Source organism: Lathyrus oleraceus, chromosome 6 (genome assembly GCF_024323335.1).
Source record: "Lathyrus oleraceus cultivar Zhongwan6 chromosome 6, CAAS_Psat_ZW6_1.0, whole genome shotgun sequence".
Classification (NCBI taxonomy): Eukaryota; Viridiplantae; Streptophyta; class Magnoliopsida; order Fabales; family Fabaceae; genus Lathyrus; species Lathyrus oleraceus.
Genome location: NC_066584.1, coordinates 390,548,736 through 390,575,961, shown reverse-complemented (window position 1 = coordinate 390,575,961; position 27,226 = coordinate 390,548,736). Strand labels below are relative to the sequence as shown.

Sequence of the window (27,226 nt, the reverse complement as noted above, 5' to 3'; positions counted from 1 at the left end):
ATTGTTAGACATTGTATGAATTGAATTGATTTCTTCATTGTTTGTTAGAGAGTGAGATTATTCCTGCGGTTGCAAACGCGTAATTTCTTCAATCCTTATTCGAAGAGGAGAGATAGGGTGATTCATTCAAGATAATATTGTTGTAGATAGATACATATTTCGCATTGCTACTAAGTCTTAGTTCTTGTGTATTATTTTATTCTAACCGTTGGAAATTTGTATCTGCTGATTCACTTGTGTTTGAGCCGTTTTATCCGATTTCGGAGAAACCTTTTTCTTAATGCAAATCCTCTTGTCCTTCAAGAGGCATACTTTGCTTGAGGACAAGCAAGAATCTAGTTGGGGAGAGTTGTTAGATACCCAAAAGTGCTTATTTGAGCTATCAAATATGGGCATCTTTCACTCCGTTTCCTTGCTAAACTGTTCGAAACCACCTTTGTTTTTGATGAATTGCAATACAATGATAAACGATCTTGGTACCTTTGATTTGTGAGTTATTGTGCAGGAATTAGGCATGAAATAATAGAAAATGAAGCCACAAGAAAGTTGGCAAAGGGACGAAAGAAAAGATGCATTCATCAGCTTGCTCGCTAGGCGAGTGCTGTGGCGAAGGGCTCGCTAGGCGAGCGCCCAGCGAGAGCCCAGCGAAAAGCTCCAGTATTTAAGAGGGGAAAACATCAACAAACTCGCTAAGCGAGCTGCCAGCGAGGTGTGTAGCGAACACGTCCAGACTTGGTGAAAAGCGCAGCCAGCACTCACTCGCTAGGCGAGCCGTTAGCGAGCTCCCAGCGAGCATTCCAGTAGCAAAACCTCTCAAGCTCGCTGGAGTGAAGGTTGAAGCGTGACCTTCGCCTAGCGAAGGTTTTGTTCTCCCAGCGAACATGACAGTCTGGCAAAGGTTGTTTCTCTGGGCGCAGGTGCCTCAGGTGCCTCATTTAGGGGCTCGCTAGGCGAAGCAGTCTGCTCGCCTAGCGAGCATGACAGCTCAGTAGCAACTCTATAAGTAGCAAGGGCTACTTTTTGGAGCCATACTTTTGCACCTCCATACTTTTGTACTTTTTAGATATTTTTCCAGCATTGCTCTTAGGATCTTTTGTGACCTAGAAATCATTTCTCTTCATCTCTTAACAATCTTTCACAAAAAGAAGGTGGATTCCCATCCAATCTCGATTATTCGACTCAGATGTTGATCAACCTTCTTCCAAAACTTGTTGACCAAGCTACCATGAAAATGAGTAGCTAAGTCCTTCATTTTTTCAAGGTTAGATGTAGATGATCATTATCTTTGTGTGTAAATGGGATGATCTTCATTTGTAAACTCTTTAATGGTGAATATATGGTGAAAACTTTGTTCTTATTCAAAACTCTTTGTGTTGGTTTATGATCGAGAGATGTTTACCAACTCTTAACCTAGGTTTTCATCCAATCTTGTTTGTTAGCTAGAGATAGTAATGAATGATTTTGTTCACCATAAGGTTGAACCAAAAAGTTGTCATTTTGATAGATTGTGTTAGAGATAAACAATGGATCAAAATGGGAAAACTCACAATGTGTGTTAGAGATAAACATATTGGGAGGACTTCGTGAAATAGTTTATCATCTAAAGGAGTTTATAAGTTTTCTTGATCGAACATATACATGCAAAGTGATCGTCGAACCCTAACTTTGGCAATATTTCTCAAATATTAAAACCAAAACTTTTACCGCATTTTATTACACTTTTATGCAAGATACCGTGACAAATACCAAAACCCCATTGTTACCTTAAGCTAAGAATTAAAACAACTGTCGAAAGGCGGTGATATCTCACAATCCCTGTGGAGACGATAACAAAAGCCCGACACTTAAAATTACATTCAACAGTGTGCTAGCTTTGATACTTTCATCTTTCATCATTTTTATACAACATTCACTGAATATTTGACCCGACATTAACACTACACTTCATCTTTCACGTCTGGTTGTGAAGGTAGAAGCCAACCTAAAATAGGTTGTTCTGACCAATGCGGTTATTGGTAGATTTCTAATGCCTTTGAATACGTCGTTCATGCATTCCACAAGGTTTGTTGTCATGTGGCCTCATCGACAACCTCTGTCAAATGCCCTTGTCCACTGCTCTAATGGTATGTTATCCATCCATCTTCATGCATCTACATTAGACAATCTAATTTCATCATGGTAATGTTGAAATGATGGTTGACTTAGAGCATACCCTGCATTCACCACTTTTTTGCGAAGGTTCTTATCTTTGATTGCACGCATGAAGTTTTGTGTGATATGTATAATGCAATAGACATGGGTAAAAGAAGGATCATGTCATCCGTTATCATGGTTATTGTAAGCACTCTCAATGGAAGCATGTCTATCTGAAATCAAGCAGAGATTGGCTTGTGGAGTGACATGTGTTCTGAGATGTCGAAGGAAGAAACCTCAACCACCAACGATTTCACCTTCAACCAGAGCAAAGGCAATGGGAAAGACATTATTGTTGCCGTCTTATGCAACAACCATAAGCAAAGTATCCTTGTATTTGTCGTACAACCATGTTCCATCAATTTGAATAATAGGTATGCAGAATGCAAAACCTTTAATGCACGGCTCAAACGCCCAAAAGAGGCAGTGAAAGATTCTATTTCCAGCAACACAGGTTCCGTATGGCGTAAATGTTGGCAATGTCTTCATAATTGTAATAATTCCTTGTACATATGTTTTTAGGGCCCATAAAAACCGTGGCAATTCTTTGTATAAATCCTCCCAATTGCCGAATACCTGTTCAACAACCTTTGTCCTCGCAATCCATGCTTTCTTGTAAGATGGAGTATAATTATATCTTGTGACGATATGAGATATTATTATACTCACTTTCACTGATGGGTCTTTGTTAACAAGCGGCAAAATATCTTGACATATCAATGCAGCGCTTAATTTATAATGATCTTGTTCAACATTAGTTGCAATGCAACTATGAGGTGGGTCTATAGAAGTTATCTCCCAAGAGTCGCTTCTCTTTTTCGTGAGACGCAGCCAACCGAAACTTGCAAAGGATGTTACAACATTCGATGACATACCTTCTCGAATCAGTGCGTTTCACGGTGAAATCAGCAGAGTTATTCATGTGAAATTTTTAGATAGCTCGCATACATTCTTCTTTAGTGCGGAACATTTCTCCCACTTTTAAATCACCCTCTGATCGTGGATACGAGTTATAAAAACATTGTTAGGTGTTTCATCGTCATGCATATCCATGTTTGTCATATGTTGAGGTGGACTATATACATGACTTGGAGGTAATGGTGCTGGATGATCATCATCTTCAATGTTATTGTTCAACATATGATTGATCTGAGTCTCGATCTCTTATTCTTCTTCATCAACAACGTTGGCTTCTGCTTCTGCTTCTGGGCCAGCTTCATATGAGTTTTATGAATCAAATTCATCAGATTCAACTTGATTAGTTATCTGAGATTGTTGAGATGGTATACTTGGTTGAAGATTAATATATAACTCAATAGAGTTACAGCCATAATGTTCGTGACTAACAAACATATATTCAACATCTTCATCGTCCCATACCTTTAGCGGGAAAATTTTGCATTGACTATTCTCGAAAAAAATTGGATTTTGATACGTGATTTGTGACACAAAACCAGATCCTATGAAGGATTCAATTCGTTTTTTCAATTGCAAGAGATCTGAATTTCTCTTGATCGTAAGTCAGATAGTATCGGTGTTTTGAAAACAAAGCCCCTATAGATCAGACTCATATGTCTCACCATTGCAGTGAGCATTGCTAGTATATTTTGGTGCAGATGACATTGTAATATTTCTTGTGCAGATGAAAAGTAATATTTTTTTGGTGCATATGAACTTGTGTTTATTGTTGGATGTAGATAGTAAGACACTTAAATAGGTAAGTGATGTGTCAAGCATGCAAGCCCTAGCGCCAGTCCAATTGGCGCTAGCATGTATTCCTTGTACATGTGTGTCAGTCCAATTGGCGCTACCATGTCTTACTTGCAGACCTCGTAACCAAGCATGCAGAGCCATGCAGATGCAAGGCTAGGTGAATACCATGCATGCATGCAAGCCTAGGAGGCGCCAATTTGATTGGCGCTAACATGTGGCATTTGCATGTGTAAGCCAACCCATTTGGCTTTAGCATGCAAGCACTACTATCCATGTATTCAAACTTTTGCATGTCTTTGCATGTCACTCATTATAAATAGCCATGCAACTCTCACATTTTTTCCTCACCAACAATCACTTCTTCCTCTACAACAATCATTTCTTTCATATGCAACAACCATTGTTTCAAATATTTACTCCGACAAGATGTCTCTCCTCATTATGGGCGAATCGCACAGAGGCACAGTTGCAAACATAACAACTTATGTAAGCGTTTAATTCTTGTATTACTTTTCTAGAATAATTTTTAATAACGATACTTAATTTGTTGTTTATCTTTTATAAATTAACGTATTTTGTTGTTTCTTTTTTAGGATGATTCTAGGTATCGAACCCGGGTCCACGAATTTGTACACATGGACCCGATGATTCAACCGTATGTCGAACTCGCCGGATTTGGACATATAAGCAAAATAATGTCTTGGTCGGTGGATAATAAATTTATTCTTGCGTTATGTGAAATATGGCGTTCCGAGACACACACATTCTGGTTTTCAACCGGTGAATGTACCGTGACGTTAGAAGACGTCTACATGTTATTGGGACTGCCTATCGAAGGTAAGGCGATAAATGGTAAAACCAACTATGCGAATTCAATTTGTATGGACCTCTTGGATGCTGATTTGTTAGATGATAACTCGAGAGGTCAAGATATACTCCTTTCACGCCTTAAGGCATATTATAACATCTTACAGTTAGATGATAATTCTACCGAAGAGGATCGAATAGTAAAAACTAGGTGTTACATTATGCTTTTAATTGGCTTATTTTTATTTCCCGAAGGTAGTGGTTCTAGTATGCATGTTATGTATTTACCTTTACTAAGACATGTAGATAGAATAGGAAGTTACAGTTAGAGGTCCGCTTGTTTGGCTTATCTTTATAGCTCTTTGTATAAAAATGAACACAAAGACACGTTTATATTTTTTGGATGTGCTATTTTGCTCAAAGCATGGGGTTGGTCCAGACTACCGTCCCTAGCGCCCGTCAACAACAACCCATTCATATTCCCGTATGCACAAAAGTAAGTTCTTAAAAATGGACTATATTGACTTACTTTACCGATTATTATCTCCAAATAATATTTTTACTTTTATGGTGCAGATGATCAACACGTGGTATGAGTTATAACAGATGTCCTAGACACTATATTACCCAGTATCGCAATCTCTTGGATCACCTTCAGCCAACATATGTATGTCCATTAACCTAATTATTTCGTAATAATTTATTAATTTCTTCTACCAAATTTATAATCTAATATAAGTTCACATTTCAGTTCATTTAGCGTCCATATCTAAATTTGGATCATGACCATGAAATCAACGAACAAGACGCAGCCGTTTGGACTGCATGCACACCGATCATAAGATTCACCACTATGGAGATGCGCAATAATGATCGTGTTAAATTGCAGTTCGGTATACTTTAAAACATCCCAGATCCCCCGGCAAACCTAGGAGAATGACATCTATGCAAAGTTGACGACCAATGGAACTTTAACCCATGGCAAAGCTTCGCTAGATCTGAGTGTCGCAAATGGAAGCACCGCCAAGACCATGTCTTAACAGAGGTTGTGATGCCAACTGAAGAAAAAACCAAGTCGTAATTATATGGCTTGGTACATATCTGTTGGATTTGAGTTTATCGTCGAGGATATGTACCTATACAACCCACGCCAAGAAACTTACACACCAGAAAGCTCAACATCTAACCCCCAACAACAATGTCAGACCGGCTACTCACAACCCCTTATCCTTCAAAATTTCTAATCCACAAATACACAAACCTACAACCCTAACATGTCAAACACCCAACCACAATACCAAGAGCATACCCCGTACCACCACCAATAACTAGATCATCATCAAGACATCCAACATCGATATGCACCCAACATATCACCCTATCATAGCCGCCTTAGCCAAAACGCTCAATGATCATTTAACACCAACCATCCCTCCTCCTACCATATCCAAGAAGCTCAAACATCTCAAAACCAAAACCTTCAACAACCATATGTCTACAAACACCACAACAATTATTTCAACCTTTCCTCGACGCATCATTCACACCAATGTCTCCCTTCAATCATCTTGGTCGCCCTCCAACAACTCAAACATAACCTAACTACTCTGGCATGGGTCATGAACTCAGCTATGGCGGTACCCCTTCGATGCATACACAAGACTACGTTGATTTGTCGGACTATCTCAGGAAATCTCCTACAGTTGGTGGTGATGTTACTGGGCCTTCAGATAGGGCCACGAGTTCGGGTAGCTAGGGGATATGGGACCGGAGGTCGGTTAGGTGATCTCGGTCATCGACATTAGTATTTTTTGTGTAAACAGGTATTAGTATTAATATGAATTGGTCTGATTTCGACTTTATCTGTCATGTACAATGTTTTTCAAAAAATATTACGAAACACACACAAGTGACAGACCAATTGGTGCCTCCTTTAAAACTTAACACATAGGCGCCAATTGGATTGGCAACACAAGGTGGAATAGTCAATCCAATTGACGTCTCCTCTCTAAGTTTAAGAGCAAGCGCCAATTCATCTAGCGCCTCCATTTCAAAGTGGGGTAGTTTGAGATTTTTTTTTAAAACTTGGTTATTTTGGCAATTTTTTTGAAAAACTGGGTTATTTTGGTAAAAATTTCAATAGTTAGTGGTGTGCATCTTTTTTAAGTGATATTCAATTTGATACAATATAAAATATTTTTAGATACAAATGTCAACTTATAATATGTTACTTAATTGTAAAATAGACAATGATCATATAAACACAATATAAAATATATTTAGATACACATGATAATTTCAAATGAGTTATTTAATTATAAAATGAACAATAATCATATAAATTATGAATATTTTTTATGGATTTAATTGAAATACATTGACAGTGTAAAAGAATTTTACACTGTCAGTTAATCATGACCGTTAGATATTGAAACAAATGTGACTTTTATTTTAAAAATCTATAAAGTAATGTAGACGGGTGATGATGATGAATCGACAGTGTAAAACTTTTTACAGTGACAGTGAATAATAATTAATATCATTTTTTATATATAATAATTATAAATTAATTATATTTTTAATTTAGATAAATTTGGTATTTTAAAAATTTAATATTTTTCTACTGTTATTCTTTGTTAAATTAAAAAGAGGTTTAAATTTTATTATTTTTACTTTAAAAAATAAAATAAATAAAGAGGGTGAGTGAAAAAATTAAAATGAAAGAGAGAAAATGTGATAAAAAATGTGAGAGAAATTTGAATTTTGAATTAAGAAAAGGAAAAGGATAAGTGAGAAAGTTAAAAGTAAAAGGTGAGAAATGAATGAGTGGGTAAAATGAGATATATATATATATATATATATATTTTAAATTAGTTAATTATAAATATACTTTTTTTTAGTAAAACTCTAAAAAAAGTATATAGAAAGTTTGTTCGTATTTTATTTCAATGGAATCGATAAATTATTAAAATAAAAAACTAAAAAAGAAATTTAATAATGTGGTTGCAGCTCAACGGTCTTATATTTACTAATTAAATAAGTTATGTTTACGTTGCTTGGCGGACTGCAACGGAAAGAAAAAACACCTACCAGCTGGTGAACTCATGAAGCATCCGCAAACAACATCCAAATCACCTTCCACTTTCCCTTCTCCGAATAACAACTACCGGTGCTCTCCACTTCCGGCCACCAACTCAACCACCAAAACTTCACAAAACCATCACTCTCCAACGGTGCTTGAGATTTTGTACCCGAGGCAGCATCACTTTCAACACCGACAACAACATCGTAGCTCGGCTTTCGGTAAGAGTCCAGATCGAATTTTTCTTTGTTATATTTTGAGTATTTGCTGTTTGGTTGTACATTTAGATCCAAAATATGGATCGCATTGTTTTACTTTTTATGCTGCCTGTTTGTATTTACTTGGTTAATCTATATTGAATTCTATCAATAATACAATAAAAATCTTGTTGTAGCACACATGAATAAAAAATAGATAGGAAGACATAAATCTCTTGTTTTAGTTCTCTGCAGGAAGAAAAACATATCCACATTCACTTTATTCCCCTTTAACAATTTATGAAAAGAACAATATCTTTTTCTCTCTTTTCCCTTCTACTCTGATAAACCTTTTCTCCTTTCTGCTACTCGTTTTTTGGCCAACATTTGTTCTAATTCTTTAGAACCAAACGAGTTTTTTTTATGAAACATGTATCCTGATCATTATATCTGAAGTCCAACATAATTACAGAACATAGGATACTAGTTCAGCTGAATTTATGTTTTAGGAGAGATTTAGTGATTATTGTTGGATGATTAGAATAAGTCAAATGCAGTGTAATTGGCTTTTGAAGTATTTTTGGAGAATAGCTTATTTGAGAAGCTATTTTGGAAGGCTTCTTATTTGCTGCAGAAATAGCAATTTCCTGAAGGCAAAATAGAAAAACAATTTTGTTTTATTAGGCAGTTTTGGATGCTTTGTTTAGTCTGTTTGTTTAGTGGTCTCTACACTATAAATAGACCTCAATTGTAATATTTGTGTTTAATGCCTTCAGATAATGCCATTCAATATTCTCATCTCAATTTTTCTTATTTCTCTATTTTCATCATCTTCCTCAATTGACCTTTCTACCACCAAAATAACAACTTCCACCATTGATTCACCTTGAACAAGTTTGATCTTGTTCCAACATTTGGCATCAGGAGCTTTGGTTCTGATCCTATTCCGCTGCAATCATGTCCGTTTCAAACGATAAAATACCCACCAACCTTCCAATTCTTGATTCGAAGAACTACGACAAATGGTGCAAGCAAATGAAAGTCTTGTTCGGTTATCAAGATGTGCTTGATGTGATTACCACCGGTGTTACTCCTCTTGTTGAAGAGGTTACTGCAGCCCAGCAAGCTACTCACAAAGAAGAGAAGAAGAAAGACTACAAAGCTCTCTTCTTGGTACATTCTTGCGTCGATAGTGACAACTTTGAGAAAGTTGGCGATTGTGACTCGGCAAAGCAAGCTTGGGGGATTCTTGAGAAGGCTTATGCAGGGGCAAACAAAGCGAAGGTTGTGAGGTTACAAACTCACAAACGTCAATTCGAGTTACTTCAAATGGAAGAAAAGGAAACGGTCAACGATTATGTGACGCGTGTTACGCGTTTGGTGAATCAAATGAAGTCTTGCAGTGAAGCTGTTTCGGAGCAGAATATTGTATCGAAAGTGTTGTGTTCTTTAACACCTAAATTCGATAACATTGTGGTTGCGATTGAAGAATCGAAGGACCTCAAGACTATGATCAAAGATGAGCTTCAAAGCTCATTGGAAGCTCATGAACAAAGGATGGATGAAAGAGGAAACAATAAGGCGAAAGCGGAAGTGGCTTTGCAAGCTCGTTTAAATGAAAAGAACAAGAGATCAAAAGGGAAATGCACTACAACAAACAAGACCTTAGACAGCGCTTTTTTTAGCCTTAGACAACGCTTTAAAGCGCTGTCTAAACCTCCGCTGCTAAAGGTTTAGACAGCGCTTTTTTAAATCTTAAAAGCGCTGTCTAAGCCCCCCCCCCCCTTAGACAGCGCTTTGGCCAAAAGCGCTTTATAAGACCCTCTTATTTTAAATTTTTTAGGTATACCTTAGACAGCGCTTTTGAAAAGCGCTGTCTAAGCCCCACCCCCTTAGACAGCGCTTTGGCCAAAAGCGCTTTCTAAGACCCTCCTATTTTAATTTTTTTAGGTATACCTTAGACAGCGCTTTTCAAAAAGCGCTGTCTAAGACCCCCCTTAGACAGCGCTTTTGCCTAAAGCGCTTTCTAATCCCCCCCTTAGACAGCGCTTTTTACAAAAGCGCTGTCTAAGGTATACGAAAATTTTTGAAGCTTTTGTTTTAAACCACATTTTTTCCAGGTTTATAAACCAGAATTTCTACCTGTTTTCAACCAGATTTTGACAGACAATTATCACATTTTATATATGCCATTTTGGCCTTTTTTCTACCAATTTTTGGCTAACAAATATATATATATATACCAATTCAAACCAATTTTGCCTTAAATGTATCAAAATATATACAAATTTATGTACACATTTACAAGTCATAACATATACTACAAATGTACACATTAATTACACAGCTTTATCATGAATTGACACCACTCCTCTTTGATTTCGTCCACTTGATCCTTTGTATAAAATGCACACTTGAATTCATCAAAGTACTACATAATAATATAACATATTTTGAATTAATTCCAACTATTTAATTATATGAGATATGTGTAAATATAAAAATAACTCATAAGTTAGAAATACATACATCGGTGGGAGTCTTTAATCGGCCCAAAGCAAGAGTATCTCGCATAAACCTCAACATGAAATACCCGCAATCTATTTGATTACGTTGTTGAGGACACTACATATGAAAAAAAAATATGGATTATAAATCCTAAGTTTTATCAAGTGTCATCACTAATATAATAAAAAATGTGGTAATTAAAAATATACCGCCACTTTAATCCATGTAATGGAGTTGGCGCCCCTCCTTGAGGTTTGGATATCTCGTTGGGCCCGAAAAGCTTGTAGGACGCTAATAAAATAAAAATGAAGCAATTAGAACAATTCACATAAACTAAGAAAAATTTTGAACATTCTCACTTACGTGTCAATTAGGACCTTCATATCCGGGTATGTTGTCCAATCATTTCCTAACGAGTCAAGATAATACACAATTTCTCGGATAGGATTGATTGCGAGCAACAACCAATGTCCACTGTAATGATTAGGCAAATGTTAGATGGTAACTTGGAAAATAATTATAATAGATGAATTTAGAATGAAATGCTAACCCGGTATTAAACGGTATAAAAAACAACTTCTCCGCATCTTTATTGTCCATGAGGATCCGAAGAACGTACTCCGTCACGGTATCCGGTCTACTTAAGATTAAACCTAAGTTGACGGTCGCGGGTGCTAAGAATCCGAATGACACGTCCAAACCATTGGGGCGCATCAATTTGTCATACAAAAACCTAATATAAAAACATCATTAACACCTCTTTTGAAACATAAAGTAAACCGGATTAACATAAAGTAAACATCATTAACATAAGTTGTTTAATTAATAAAACAAAGTAGACCGGATTTACCTAATATATGTATTGACAACGGTGACGCCGATTTCTTCATGACTAAAAACTTGCATGAAGTCTTCATTACCAATCATTTGGTCGTAATCAAAGCCGAAAATCCCTACCTCCATATGTACAGTCCGAACACCTCCGGTCGGTATATCGGTCATCTCTAGAAATGTCCTGAGGCACGACCTATACTTGGTGGTAGGTTTTTTCCTAGCTACGGTCTTCTTAGCACCAGAACTTTTTACCCGTGCGGAGGCGTTGCTAACCTCCTTTTTTTGTTGTGCGGAGGCATTGCTAACCTCATTTTCTTGAAGCTACATGTCATATAAATAGTTAGATCAAATTAAGAATGTAACAACTTCCATGAATATATGTCATATAATTGTATATTACCTCTTTTCTTGAAACCGTGGACTCGGTATGCCGTGGAATCGCATTATCTTTTGATTTGGATTTTGTGGGAGTCTATTTAACATAACCAAGGAAAATATGTAAGGAAAATTTTAAGCATAAATTTTAAACTTTGAATATACACATTAAAGTTAACATAAGTTTTAAGCATACCTCATATCCTACGCATATGAGGTTTGTCGGCCATGCAACAAACGAACCTACTGCTTCGTGCACCGTTGTTGCATCCGAATCATCGCTAGGATATGGTAATGCTGCATTCGGCTCAACTGCAATATCAACTGATACCTTCAAACATCCAGCAGGGAGCTCTCTAGTGTGGAGTAATACTCCGCTAACGTTATGCACTTTTCCCTTGCCAACCATCCGATAGTATGGTGACGACAAATACAGCTGACAATGGGAAATGCCCTAAAACCAATAATAACAAGAAATCGTTAATGTGTATATATGTCAAATACATAATTTAAGCAAATAGTTCAACTTAAGACAATTATATGTAATTACCTCTGGAATGTTCGGCTGAAAGGTACAGTTGATACTGTCTTTGTCCGAAGCATCTCTGTATACTGTTGAGGCGCTAGCCTCTCTTTCTCTCCTCAATGCATCTAGCTCAGCTTGCATGGCTTCCAATCTTGCATGAAGCTCCCGATTACTAGGAGCCTTTCCTTTTTTAATACTCAGGGAGGTCGGAGTGACTCCAAATCCCTTACCCCTCACCCGACCAGAATACTCAGGGACATCTAATGCCCGACTAAGTATGCCCTTAGTATCATCGGGAGATAAAGACTGAGATAGCTCCTCCTGAAAAATCAGATGAATACCGTATACTTGTCAAATATTTGTGTATAAAAATGTTATTCAATTAATGAAAAAATGTTATACTTACACATTTCTGGTATACGTGTAAAACTTCTTCTTGAGGAACTCCAGATTTGCCCACACGGGCTTCCTTCCACAAAACATGTGCAGGAAGAGATGTTTCTGAACTTTCCTCCTTCTGCAGCTACACATTAAGTCATACAATTTGATCAGATAAAACTAATATATGATGAACAAATTTGTTATCGCAATTTATAAATACTTACCATGGATTGTTCTAAGCGTCCATATCCGACACGTCCTTTTCGGTACGGATATGCGGGACTTGATGCTCTTTCCCGATTTGTAGCACTTATTCTTTGAAAAACCGGGTCTTGTCTTTTGGATTTGAAAGCTTCCCATTCTTCAGCCGATATCAAACTTTCATATTTTTTAGGAAGCTCCGCATCCACAAAATTACCATCCGCATCCTTAAGGAACTTGGATGATAAAAATGTCCGAAACCCTCTTAGAAGCTTTCCGGCCAATTTCATACAAAAACCTCTTCTTTCTTCTTCGATGTTAAAACATCGCTAAGAAAAACATACAGATTGATAGTTAGTATCGGTAATTGAAAAAACATAATTGATACCGTATAATTAAGGGCCAAATGATTGTACCTTTATCTCACTCCAAATTTTTTCTTTGGACTCATTCAGCTCTTTGTTTCTCCAATCATCACATGTAATGGGAATTTCATTCCTTACTAGTGCACCGATAAAACTAGTTAAGGTATGCCCATTAGGTTCTATAAGCTGTCCCTGGTTGTTCCAATAGACATCTAGTATGATGCCTTGAGATCTTCCTTGGACCACCCTTCTCATTATTGTGATGCCTCTTCGAATTTCTTCTTCCGCGGATACTTTTTTACTAACTTCCTCATGTTGGTCATCAGCCATGTCTAACCTGTAATAAACTAAGGAAACCATCAAATATCAAATATAACTTATAATCAAAGCAATTGAAAACAAAAAAAATAAAGAAATCATGCATTATCAGATATAACTTATAATCAAAGCAATTGAAAACAAAAATATAACGAAATCATGCATTATCAGATATAACTTATAATCAAAGCAATTGAAAACAAAAAAAATAAAGAAATCATGCATTATCAGATATAACTTATAATCAAAGCAATTGAAAACAAAAATATAATGAAATCATGCATTATCACATATAACTTATAATCAAAACAATTGAAAAAAAATAAAATAAAGAAACCATGGATAATTTACCTAAGTCACTAACATCTCTTTCTTTTCTTTGTTGGAATATTAATCACTTGTTTCTTAGCAATGCGTACGGATGAATTGATCCAAATTCCCTCATTATGATCGTTTCTTATATGGATGAGTCATATATAAGAAACGATCATAATGAGGGAATTTGGATCAATTCATCCGTACACATTGCTAAGAAACAAGTGATTAATATTCCAACAAAGAAAAGAAAGAGATGTTAGTGACTTAGGTAAATTATCCATGGTTTCTTTATTTTTATTTTTTTCAATTGTTTTGATTATAAGTTATATGTGATAATGCATGATTTCATTATATTTTTGTTTTCAATTGCTTTGATTATAAGTTATATCGGATAATGCATGATTTCTTTATTTTTTTTGTTTTCAATTGCTTTGATTATAAGTTATATCTGATAATGCATGATTTCGTTATATTTTTGTTTTCAATTGCTTTGATTATAAGTTATATCTGATAATGCATGATTTCTTTATTTTTTTGTTTTCAATTGCTTTGATTATAAGTTATATTTGATATTTGATGGTTTCCTTAGTTTATTACAGGTTAGACATGGCTGATGACCAACATGAGGAAGTTAGTAAAAAAGTATCCGCGGAAGAAGAAATTCGAAGAGGCATCACAATAATGAGAAGGGTGGTCCAAGGAAGATCTCGAGGCATCATACTAGATGTCTATTGGAACAACCAGGGACAACTTATAGAACCTAATGGGCATACCTTAACTAGTTTTATCGGTGCACTAGTAAGGAATGAAATTCCCATTACATGTGATGATTGGAGAAACAAAGAGCTGAATGAGTCCAAAGAAAAAATTTGGAGTGAGATAAAGGTACAATCATTTGGCCCTTAATTATACGGTATCAATTATGTTTTTTCAATTACCGATACTAACTATCAATCTGTATGTTTTTCTTAGCGATGTTTTAACATCGAAGAAGAAAGAAGAGGTTTTTGTATGAAATTGGCCGGAAAGCTTCTAAGAGGGTTTCAGACATTTTTATCATCCAAGTTCCTTAAGGATGCGGATGGTAATTTTGTGGATGCGGAGCTTCCTAAAAAATATGAAAGTTTGATATCGGCTGAAGAATGGGAAGCTTTCAAATCCAAAAGACAAGACCCGGTTTTTCAAAGAATAAGTGCTACAAATCGGGAAAGAGCATCAAGTCCCGCATATCCGTACCGAAAAGGACGTGTCGGATATGGATGCTTAGAACAATCCATGGTAAGTATTTATAAATTGCGATAACAAATTTGTTCATCATATATTAGTTTTATCTGATCAAATTGTATGACTTAATGTGTAGCTGCAGAAGGAGGAAAGTTCAGAAACATCTCTTCCTGCACATGTTTTGTGGAAGGAAGCCCGTGTGGGCAAATTTGGAGTTCCTCAAGAAGAAGTTTTACACGTATACCAGAAATGTGTAAGTATAACATTTTTTCATTAATTGAATAACATTTTTATACACAAATATTTGACAAGTATACGGTATTCATCTGATTTTTCAGGAGGAGCTATCTCAGTCTTTATCTCCCGATGATACTAAGGGCATACTTAGTCGGGCATTAGATGTCCCTGAGTATTCTGGTCGGGTGAGGGGTAAGGGATTTGGAGTCACTCCGACCTCCCTGAGTATTAAAAAAGGAAAGGCTCCTAGTAATCGGGAGCTTCATGCAAGATTGGAAGCCATGCAAGCTGAGCTAGATGCATTGAGGAGAGAAAGAGAGGCTAGCGCCTCAACAGTATACAGAGATGCTTCGGACAAAGACAGTATCAACTGTACCTTTCAGCCGAACATTCCAGAGGTAATTACATATAATTGTCTTAAGTTGAACTATTTGCTTAAATTATGTATTTGACATATATACACATTAACGATTTCTTGTTATTATTGGTTTTAGGGCATTTCCCATTGTCAGCTGTATTTGTCGTCACCATACTATCGGATGGTTGGCAAGGGAAAAGTGCATAACGTTAGCGGAGTATTACTCCACACTAGAGAGCTCCCTGCTGGAGTGTTTGAAGGTATCAGTTGATATTGCAGTTGAGCCGAATGCAGCATTACCATATCCTAGCGATGATTCGGATGCAACAACGGTGCACGAAGCAGTAGGTTCGTTTGTTGCATGGCCGACAAACCTCATATGCGTAGGATATGAGGTATGCTTAAAACTTATGTTAACTTTAATGTGTATATTCAAAGTTTAAAATTTATGCTTAAAATTTTACTTACATATTTTCCTTGGTTATGTTAAATAGACTCCCACAAAATCCAAATCAAAAGATAATGCGATTCCACGGCATACCGAGTCCACGGTTTCAAGAAAAGAGGTAATATACAATTATATGACATATATTCATGGAAGTTGTTACATTCTTAATTTGATCTAACTATTTATATGACATGTAGCTTCAAGAAAATGAGGTTAGCAATGCCTCCGCACAACAAAAAAGGAGGTTAGCAACGCCTCCGCACGGGTAAAAAGTTCTGGTGCTAAGAAGACCGTAGCTAGGAAAAAACCTACCACCAAGTATAGGTCGTGCCTCAGGACATTTCTAGAGATGACCGATATACCGACCGGAGGTGTTCGGACTATACATATGGAGGTAGGGATTTTCGGCTTTGATTACGACCAAATGATTGGTAATGAAGACTTCATGCAAGTTTTTAGTCATGAAGAAATCGGCGTCACCGTTGTCAATACATATATTAGGTAAATCCGGTCTACTTTGTTTTATTAATTAAACAACTTATGTTAATGATGTTTACTTTATGTTAATCCGGTTTACTTTATGTTTCAAAAGAGGTGTTAATGATGTTTTTATATTAGGTTTTGTATGACAAATTGATGCGCCCCAATGGTTTGGACGTGTCATTCGGATTCTTAGCACCCGCGACCGTCAACTTAGGTTTAATCTTAAGTAGACCGGATACCGTGACGGAGTACGTTCTTCGGATCCTCATGGACAATAAAGATGCGGAGAAGTTGTTTTTTATACCGTTTAATACCGGGTTAGCATTTCATTCTAAATTCATCTATTATAATTAATTTCCAAGTTACCATCTAACATTTGCCTAATCATTACAGTGGACATTGGTTGTTGCTCGCAATCAATCCTATCCGAGAAATTGTGTATTATCTTGACTCGTTAGGAAATGATTGGACAACATACCCGGATATGAAGGTCCTAATTGACACGTAAGTGAGAATGTTCAAAATTTTTCTTAGTTTATGTGAATTGTTCTAATTGCTTCATTTTTATTTTATTAGCGTCCTACAAGCTTTTCGGGCCCAACGAGATATCCAAACCTCAAGGAGGGGCGCCAACTCCATTACATGGATTAAAGTGGCGGTATATTTTTAATTACCACATTTTTTATTATATTAGTGATGACACTTGATAAAACTTAGGATTTATAATCCATATTTTTTTTCATATGTAGTGTCCTCAACAACGTAATCAAATAGATTGCGGGTATTTCATGTTGAGGTTTATGCGAGATACTCTTGCTTTGGGCCGATTAAAGATTCCCACCGATGTATGTATTTCTAACTTATGAGTTATTTTTATATTTACACATATCTCATATAATTAAATAGTTGGAATTAATTCAAAATATGTTATATTATTATGTAGTACTTTGATGAATTCAAGTGTGCATTTTATACAAAGGATCAAGTGGACGAAATCAAAGAGGAGTGGTGTCAATTCATGATAAAGCTGTGTAATTAATGTGTACATTTGTAGTATATGTTATGACTTGTAAATGTGTACATAAATTTGTATATATTTTGATACATTTAAGGCAAAATTGGTTTGAATTGGTATATATATATATATTTGTTAGCCAAAAATTGGTAGAAAAAAGGCCAAAATGGCATATATAAAATGTGATAATTGTCTGTCAAAATCTGGTTGAAAACAGGTAGAAATTCTGGTTTATAAACCTGGAAAAAATGTGGTTTAAAACAAAAGCTTCAAAAATTTTCGTATACCTTAGACAGCGCTTTTGTAAAACATGGTGCATAGCATGTTGAAAGCGAAGAATTTACCGAAAGAGCTTTGGGGTGAAGCCGTTTCTACTGCCGCCTATTTGCTGAATAGGTGTCCTACAAATAAGCTTGAAAAGGTTACTCCAGAAGAGGTATGGTCCGGATTTAAACCGAGTTTGAGTCACTTGCGTGTTTTCGGTTCGGTAGCATTTCGACATATTCCGGGTCAACTTCGAAAGAAGTTAGATGACAAGGGTGAAAAATTGTTGCTTGTTGGTTATCATCCTACCAGAGGCTACAAGTTGTTTGATATGAGTAGCAAGAAGATCGTGATTAGTCGAGACGTGATCGTGGATGAAATTCGGACTTTTGACAGCAGAATTTCTGCTATACCAGTCCAGGAAATTGATTCCTAGAAAGGGGAAATCGATTTCCAGCCCGAAATTGCACTTCCTGAAGCTGGTGAGATTCGAAATGCAAGACCCAGAAATCGATTTACCACATGGGGAAATCGATTTCCTGGGAGGAAATTTGAATTTTCAGCTTGTTAATGATGCTGGACAGCAACCATTCGCAACGGAGAATGGTGAGTCGAGTAGACGACCAATGAGGTAGAGAGGTATGCCTCAAAGACTCCGAGATTGTGAGGTATTCTGTGATAGTGATATCAATAACGATGGTGATCTCATTCATTTTGCTTTAATGGCCGAATCTGAACCTGTAGATACGGATGAGGCATTAAGCGATCCAAAGTTGGTTGTTGGTTGAATGCAATGAAGGAAGAGCTTGAATCGATTGAGAAAAACAATACTTGGATGTTGGTTGACTTACCGAAAGGTAAAAAGGCAATTGGTGTGAAGTGGGTCTTCAAATTGAAAGCGAATCCGAAAGGCGAGATAATCAAGCGTAAGGCTCGATTAGTTGCAAAGGGATATTTGCAAAAGGAAGGCATAGACTTTAATGAGGTATTTGCTCCGGTTGCTCGACATGAAACCATCCGGTTAGTTGTTGCGATAGCAAATAACAATAGCTGGCCGTTATATCAAATGGACGTCAAATCGACATTTTTGAATGGTCCATTGGATGAGGAGGTGTATGTCGAACAACCCCCTGGTTTTGTTGTTCAAAATCAAGAGGCAAGGGTCTACAAGTTGAGGAAGGCACTCTATGGTTTGAAACAAACTCCAAGAGCTTGGAACAAACGCATAGATGGTTTTCTTAACGACATTGGTTTCAAAAAGTGTGTGTCCGAGCATGGTGTTTATGTGAAATCGGGTGCAAGCGAAGGAGTAATCATACTTTGTCTATATGTGGACGATTTGTTGATTACTGGAAGTTGTGAAAAGTACATTTCAAGCTTCAAAGAAGAGCTTATGAAGGAGTTTGAAATGAGTGACCTTGGGTATGTGAAGTACTTCTTAGGCATAGAGTTCCAAAAGATAAAGTTGGGGCTGCTCATGCATCAAAGTAGGTATGCTTTGGAGATCTTAAAGAGGTGTGATATGGAGCATTGTAATGCTGCCATAACTCCAGCCGAGGCATGATCACAACTATCCAAAAGCGAGGAAGAGCAAGATGTGGATCAAACTCAATACCGGAGATTGATTGGATCATTGCGTTATTTGTGTAATACGTGGCCAAATTTAGCATTTAGTGTCGGTATTTGATCGGGAATATAGCAAGTGTACTATTGTCATACCCCAATTTTGACCCTGAATCACTGACTCAATACATTCATCATAGCTATTGCATATCTACATAACATAACATACATTCCATACCGCATAATGCTTAGAATATCAGTCGAAATAATTTTGTGGAATTACAGACAAACCGGTTGAATTAATCAACGGATGTGCGTCAAATCAGTGAACGAAAAATTTTAAAATCAAGCTTGCAAACACCATTTTTATTAATCTACGTTTCGCATAGTTTAATTTGGTATGCTCGACTTATTTTTCAGCTAATTTTTCGGCCACCTTTTGATCAGCTCAAGCCTGTTTCACCGGTCAAAAATTTATTTCAAAATTAAAAGAAACGCTATATTTTTCCAATAAGTTTATTTTGCACAGATCATTTTGGTGCACTCAGTTTAATTTTCCAGGAACTTTTACGTCCGATTTTTATTCATTTTGAATCATTTTATTTTTATCAATTTTGTTAACATGTCCATAAAGAATAAATATAATTAATTGTACTTTTATCATTGTTTTATTTTGATTATTTATAATTGTTTGACCTTTGTTAATTTTATTTCTTTTAAACTCTTGCTATCACCAATAAAATATCAAAGGGCATTTTGGGATTTTAGCAGTGTAGAAAACCATAATTATTCACTATATATGTTCCCATTGGCTAAGGCTTAGAGGAGAGGGAAAGGTCGCACCATTATCCTTTTATCTCTCTGCTCACACTCAAACACTCTTCACCTTCTCCCTAACCACAAACGATGCTCACCCTTCACACCACACCACCATCTTCCTCATCTCTTCCATTTTCCACACGCAAATCACCATCGCCACACCACCTTCTTCCTCTTCGCCCTCCTTTTCTATTTCTCTCTCACAATGTCAACCGCTTTCTCTCTCTAAACTCCCTAAAACCCTAAAACCAGATCTCGTTTTCTCTTTATAGGTTTCAACAATGGCGGCCGCTCATACTCCTCGGGAAGAGAACGTCTACATGGCTAAGCTCGCCGAGCAAGCCGAGCGCTACGAAGAAATGGTGGAGTTCATGGAAAAGGTTTCCGCTAACGCCGATAGCGAAGAACTCACCGTGGAGGAGAGGAATCTTCTCTCCGTCGCTTACAAAAACGTGATCGGAGCTAGACGCGCCTCGTGGCGTATCATTTCGTCGATCGAGTCTGAGCTCTCTAACATCTGCGACGATATCCTCAAGCTCCTCGATACTCGTCTCATTCCATCAGCTTCCTCTGGCGATTCTAAGGTTTTCTACCTTAAGATGAAGGGTGATTACCACAGGTACCTCGCTGAGTTTAAGACCGGAGTCGAGCGTAAGGAGGCTGCAGAGAGCACTCTTGCCGCTTACAAATCTGCTCAGGACATTGCAAATGTTGAATTACCACCAACTCACCCTATCAGGCTTGGCTTTTGATGAGGCTATTGCTGAGTTGGATACATTGGGAGAGGAGTCATACAAGGATAGCACTTTGATTATGCAACTTACCGTGATAACCTCACCCTTTGGACCTATGATATGCAGGATGATGGTGCTGATGAAATCAAAGAAGCTGCACCTAAAGGCAATGATGAACCACAGTAAAATGTGTCATATTGCTAATTAGTTATTAAACTTCTCTTCTATCATGTTTTTAAAGGGAGAAAGTGCTGATTGATGATATTGAAGCTACTGAGATTTTAGGCGTTCATGGTCTATTTTATGATATATGGATGCACTGTTTTTTTTAGTTTGTCCTTCCATTTGTGTGCGTGTTTCTGAATTGCCTGTTTTCTAAATGTCACTCAAATTTCTATCCTGCTGCTTCAATGTATACTCTGCCAAATGAACCAAATTGCACAGTAAAGTTCAACTTTGGTCCTGACTTAAAGCTCTAGCCGCCACTATTCCGTCAACACCTAGTGGAGTCGTCGTCTTTTTCTGCCAGATCTAAACGCCTCGTCGTGGTAGTTTCCTTTCCCTATTTATTTCTTTAATTTGATTGTAGGATTGTTGTTGTGGTTGTTTTTTTTTTCTTATGAAGATTTTTTGTAGATCTGTTTAGTGTTGTTTCAAAAAATTGATGGAGTTGTGAAGCAAACCTTAATTAAGAAATGAGTTTTGAGAGAAGTTCCTTTTGTCGGTAGCATTGCTTTTGAATAAAAAACAAACTCAATAATGTTTTTAAATGGTCAAATTTAATTGTTTTAGTATGTATTTATTATGATAACTTTATTTTTTTTCCCTCTTAGTGTTTAAGGGTCAAATATCTACTTTAATGGAAATTGATTGTTGGCTTGCGATGTCATTACCGAATCTTATTCATGTTTTTGGTTCTATGATTCATTATTACTTCATTATTTTTATAAAAAAATATATTAAATATCTTTTTATTATAAACCGATGGTTTGGTTTATAGTTTTGTCATGAAAAGAAATTTTCATTCTCCAAATTTGATTCTTTTTTTTGTCAATATTATTTATGATAAGATCTAGACCGCTAAGGTGGGCCTTGGCCTTTGAATTTTGATCGCTTTTTTTTTCACTATACAACCCCCATTTTAGTTTATTTAGTTTTTCTTCGATTTTTATTATTATTTATTTTAATTGGTTACCGAATTAGTTAATGCGTGACAAGTTAAATAAATAAATAAATAACCATTCCTCAATCATTTTGAATCTTTTTCATTAACGAATCAAACCTCGATCAACATCGAGTGACTTTTCTCAATCAAAAGTATGTTGCAAATCTTTTCTAAAATAACACGAAAGAAAATGACCGTTGGAATCTAGCATTCCAGTGTAACCCTTGAACAATTGAGTCCAAAAACACATGTCTTGTTCTTATTGAGTTTTCATTTTCCATTAAACCATTTCAATTTCGACTTCAAATAATTTTTGTAACCAAGTCAAACTGTCTCAAATCATTTATGTGAATCCATCCTTGATCACATATTGAGAGAGATTTCTTAAATCAAATACAATATCCAAACCTTTTTCTAAATAAACTCGAAAGAAAAGGACCATTGGGATCAAGCATTCTGGCGTAACCCTTTGAACATTTGATTCTCACAAAGTGTTCGTTGTCCATTAAATAATTTTCTTAAATAATTCGAATGAAAAAGGACCATTGGAATCTAGCATTCCAGTGGAACCCCGAGTGATTGATCCCGAGGCTCATGTCTCATTTTCATCAAACGTCCGTCTTTCAAACTCAAAAATACTTAATTCCTACCTTAACACTTTTTCCATAAAGATGGAAATGGAACATGGTGTATACCGTGCACTCCTGAGATTAAGATTCAAGGTGGATGCCTGGCATATCTTAACTCTCGCCATCGACTAAAATTGTCAACACGGTTTCTTCAAACCCCTTTCTCAATCAAACCTAACAATACTTAATCTTTATTAAACACCTTTTCAATAACGATGGAAATGGAACATGGTGTATACCGTGCACTCCTGAGACTAGGATTCGAGATGGATATCTCGCTCATCCAAGTTCTCGCCATCGCTCAAATTACATCCAACCAATCAAACTCTTTCTCGCCGCTGTGCGTCTTATCAAAAACCTTTTTCATAAATGAAAGATATATTGTCTTAAGGTGATGCAAAATAATGTTTCGGCCACGATTGTTGAGTCGAGATAAGTTACGCTTTTCCGAATGTAGATTTATAAATCCGTTCGATGTGTGGTGTACGTCCGCTCCTCATCTGTTTTGGGTAAAACAATGTTTTCGTCGATTAATATAATATAGCTTTTGCTAAAATCGACCAATAAACAAACATTTTTCTATCCAGAACATAAGCCTTGACTTCTCTATTGAGATACGTAGGAGTAGAATTTGTAAATCTTGTCAGGCCCACTAATAAAAAAACTTAGGTTTTAGTCCTTCGTCAAAAAATCCAAAAACATTTCTCCTCTCTTCTATTCTTTCTCTCCCTCATTATAACTTGAGAAGACTAACATAAGCTAACATTCAAAACGAAACTAACTAAACGGTTCCTGTTGAATACAACGGACGTGAGGGGTGCTAATACCTTCCCCTTGCGTAACCGACTCCCGAACCCTGATTTGGTTGCGACGACCAATAATCATTGTCGTTTTGTCTTGGGTTTTATCGATATTTCCCCTTTCCTTTTTAGGAATAAATAAAGTTCGGTGGCGACTCTGTTCAGTCCATCATTGCGAGCGTGCGATTGCGCCTTCGCTTAAAGTCGTATCCCCATTTTTCGAGGTGCGACAGATGGCGACTCTGCTATGGACAGGAACATCCCTAAGTGAGTCAACCCTAGTTCAGTTAAGTTTTCGTATGTGTGTTAACTTTGTTTGTTTATTTTTTCTTCCTTTGTTATATGCTTTCTTTATCTCTGTTTTATCGCATATATATATATATATATATATATAATATATATATATATTATATATATATATATATATATATATATATATGGGTGTTGGGATTTTGGTATCATGAATAAAGCTCTACACCCGAGCTTTGGAAAAAGAAGAGAGAACACATAAGTTAAAATTGGAAGTTGTGTAGTGTTAGTCCCCAAGGGCCACTCCTTGCGTGCCTAGCATGAAGACTCCCCTAGAGTAGACCTGTTTGTAGATCTCGTTATAAGACAGCTAGCCTGTTGCATGACGTTGATTCATGAAGGGTCCATGACTCTAGGACCTCCTCTTAGAACCAGTTTCTGCTTTGGTGGTTGCGTAATGTTGGACTCCAATGGCCTCTCCTTTTTGCACCCAATATGAAAACCCCGCTCAAAAGAGACCTTTCGTCACTCTTGTTGTAAAGCGGCTAGCCTGTTTTATGATGATAATACGATTATGGTCCATGACTCTGGGAACCTTATCAAAAATGTAGAAACTATCCCGTGAGTGGGTTTTGTTAGGGACCAATTAGTACTACTTTTTATATCATTTTATTGGTCCCTTTTACCAAGTTTTGATGAAATTACACACTTTTATTCTCACTATTTTGTATAAATGCAATTAGGTTTAATTTATTTTGTTTTAAATAGTTATTTCACATATTTGTTAGTTTTGTAGAATTTTTGGGCAAGAGAGCTTTAGAATGCACAATCATAATTTTAAAGAAGTGTTGAATGCAGTTTGGAAGCCTAACTTGGAAGAATACCATTTGGAAGACCCCTTGGATGAAGCTTGCAAAGCAAGGAAGTTGAGATAGCTTTAGTTCGCGCCGCGAACCTCTTTCGCGCTGCGAAGGCTGCGAATCCAGCAAGCTATTTTTGGGCCAAGGGTGCTGTTTTTCATGACCAACTGGTTTTGCCATTTTGGTGTCTGCCTTGGGGGAGCTTTTCTGCCTTAGATGAGAAATGATCATTTTAGAAAATGTCAACCCTTTTAGAAAATCAGAATGGAAAGTGATATTCATTGTAACACATTAACACATTCATAGATACTTAGAGATTTTGTAAGAGAGAAAAGCAGAGTTTTTCTTCCATCGCATTTTTGCTTTTGAAAATGATGATGAGGAGCTAAACCCCATTTTGTCAAGATTGGAGGTAGTAGCTATTCTCATTTGTTTATGTATTCCATTTGATTCATATATATGATAAAAGATTGTTGATGTATTGAATGTTATTTTTGACCTGAGTTGAAAATCAGATTTGAGTAGTTATTGAAAGAGATTATTTGAGTCTTGACATAAATTAGATTTTCAAGTAGTGAATAAGTTGTAGAGATAGATTTATTCATTACTCTTCTTTGGTATCAATCATTAAAGATTGCTATATTGATAGTTAGGTGGAGTGATCGTCTAAGGATCAATATAGTGATTATCACGATATCATTTAGACATAAATGACATTGAGAGGATACTTGAACATCATCAATAATCTTAAATCTATATAGTTATCATAAGGAATCATAAGCACTTGGAATAGTGAACTCCAATCTTGCCAGGCTTTTACATTTGATTAAAACCATTTTATTGTTTTAGTGACATTTTACTCAAAAGATAATTTTCCAAACAAAACAACTTTGTTACTTTCTAAACTTATAACAATTTGGATTATAGAACGGCGGTAATAACAACCAATCTCTATGGATACGATATAAACATATTTTCCGAAGATATACTTTTCAACAAATTGGCGTCGTTGCCGAAGATATAGTTTTTCCATTCTGATTTTCTAAAAGGGTTGACATTTCCTAAAATGATCATTTCTCATCTAAGGCATAAAAGCTCCCCCAAGGCAGACACCAAAATGGCAAAACCAGCTGGTCATGAAAAACAGCACCCTTGGCCCAAAAACAACTTGCTGGATTTGCAGCCTTCGCGGCGCGAAGGTGGTTCGCGGTGCGAACTAAAGCTATCTCAGCTTCCTTGCTTTGCAAGCTTCATCCAAGGGGTCTTCCAAATGGTATTCTTCCAAGTTAGGCTTCCAAATTGCATTCAACACCACTTTAAAATTATGATTGTGCATTCCAAAGCTCTCTTGCCCAAAAATTCTACAAAACTAACAAATATGTGAAATAACTATTCAAAACAAAATAAATTAAACCTAATTTCATTTATACAAAATAATGAGAATAAAAGTGTGTAATTACATCAAGACTTGGTAAAAGGGACCAATAAAATGATATAAAAAGTAGTACTAATTGGTCCCTAACAACTCTCCCCAACTTAGCATTTTGTTTGTCCCTAAACAAAAGTTTCCACCCTCACAACCAAAGGAATGACACAAAAGATTGAAACAAGGATGTACCAAGGACATTCAAATGGTTCAAAAGTGTTTGGCAATTTCTCAATCCACCTATCTCAATTCTAGACAAAACATGAATAAGAGAGATGGTTGAATGCAAAAATCATTCCAAGGAATTCAAAGCCATATATGTCAAAATTGAATCAAACTTACACACACATCATAATAATGATGAATAACATGAAGGGTTACTTTCACTCATCCAAGCAATTAGATCAACAACAACTCAAATCATGCGGTTATCACAACAAATACCAAATCATGTGAGAAATGAGAATCAAGAGGTCTTTCAAAGGTTGTAATGTGGCTATGGTTACAAGAAAGGATATGATTAAGAGAATTCAACAAAGTTGCCTATCCTAAGGGAGCATTCCCAAACATTCAACTCTACACAATTTCCCTTTCTTTGATCCCTATCTTTTTCTTTTTCTTTTCACATCCACACAACCATGAGTATTTTCTTTGCTTTTTTCTTTCTTTTCTTTTTCTTTGCTCTATGGTTTCAAGGGTGATTTCTTTTTCTTGTTTCTTTTCATATTTTTACCCTTTCATAAAAACTCACTTTTCCAAGTTTCTATAATCAACTCTTCTTTCTTTACTCTCCCCAACTTTAGATTCCAAAACCAAATTTATTCAATAATGTTCCCTACTTAGACATAAGCAAAAGACAAAATTTTCAAACAACTCGGTTTGAGGGTTCAATTGATACGAAATACATTAGGATTCATTTATTCCAAAAAAATTCAATTGATTTAACAATGATCAATCAAATGAATCCTAAAATAAGCTCAAAGGGGTTTAACTAAGGATTACTCCTCACAAGGTTAGTTGATTCAAACTTTTTGGTCAAGTGGTTTTTTCTCAACAAACAATGCCTCTATCATTTTCAAAATTTTCACACAAAAATAGATTGATGCATGATTTAGCATGATAAGAATGAGTTGA

The 27,226-nt window shown here is 36.2% G+C and overlaps 1 protein-coding gene and 1 pseudogene across 1 annotated transcript; one reads left to right on the top strand and one right to left on the bottom strand.

Moving 5' to 3' along the window:
* Positions 1-7,815: 7,815 nt before the first annotated feature.
* On the bottom strand, positions 7,816-12,550 carry LOC127095802 (uncharacterized). The gene is made up of 3 exons (XM_051034441.1): positions 12,260-12,550; positions 11,967-12,163; positions 7,816-8,062 (listed from the first exon to the last, which is right to left on the bottom strand). Exons 1-3 carry the CDS (start codon positions 12,374-12,376, stop codon positions 7,816-7,818), a joined length of 561 nt encoding a protein of 186 aa, XP_050890398.1. The 5' UTR covers positions 12,377-12,550.
* Positions 12,551-20,450: 7,900 nt separating this feature from the next.
* On the top strand, positions 20,451-21,293 carry LOC127092301 (14-3-3-like protein; annotated as a pseudogene).
* The last annotated feature ends 5,933 nt before the right edge of the window (positions 21,294-27,226 follow it).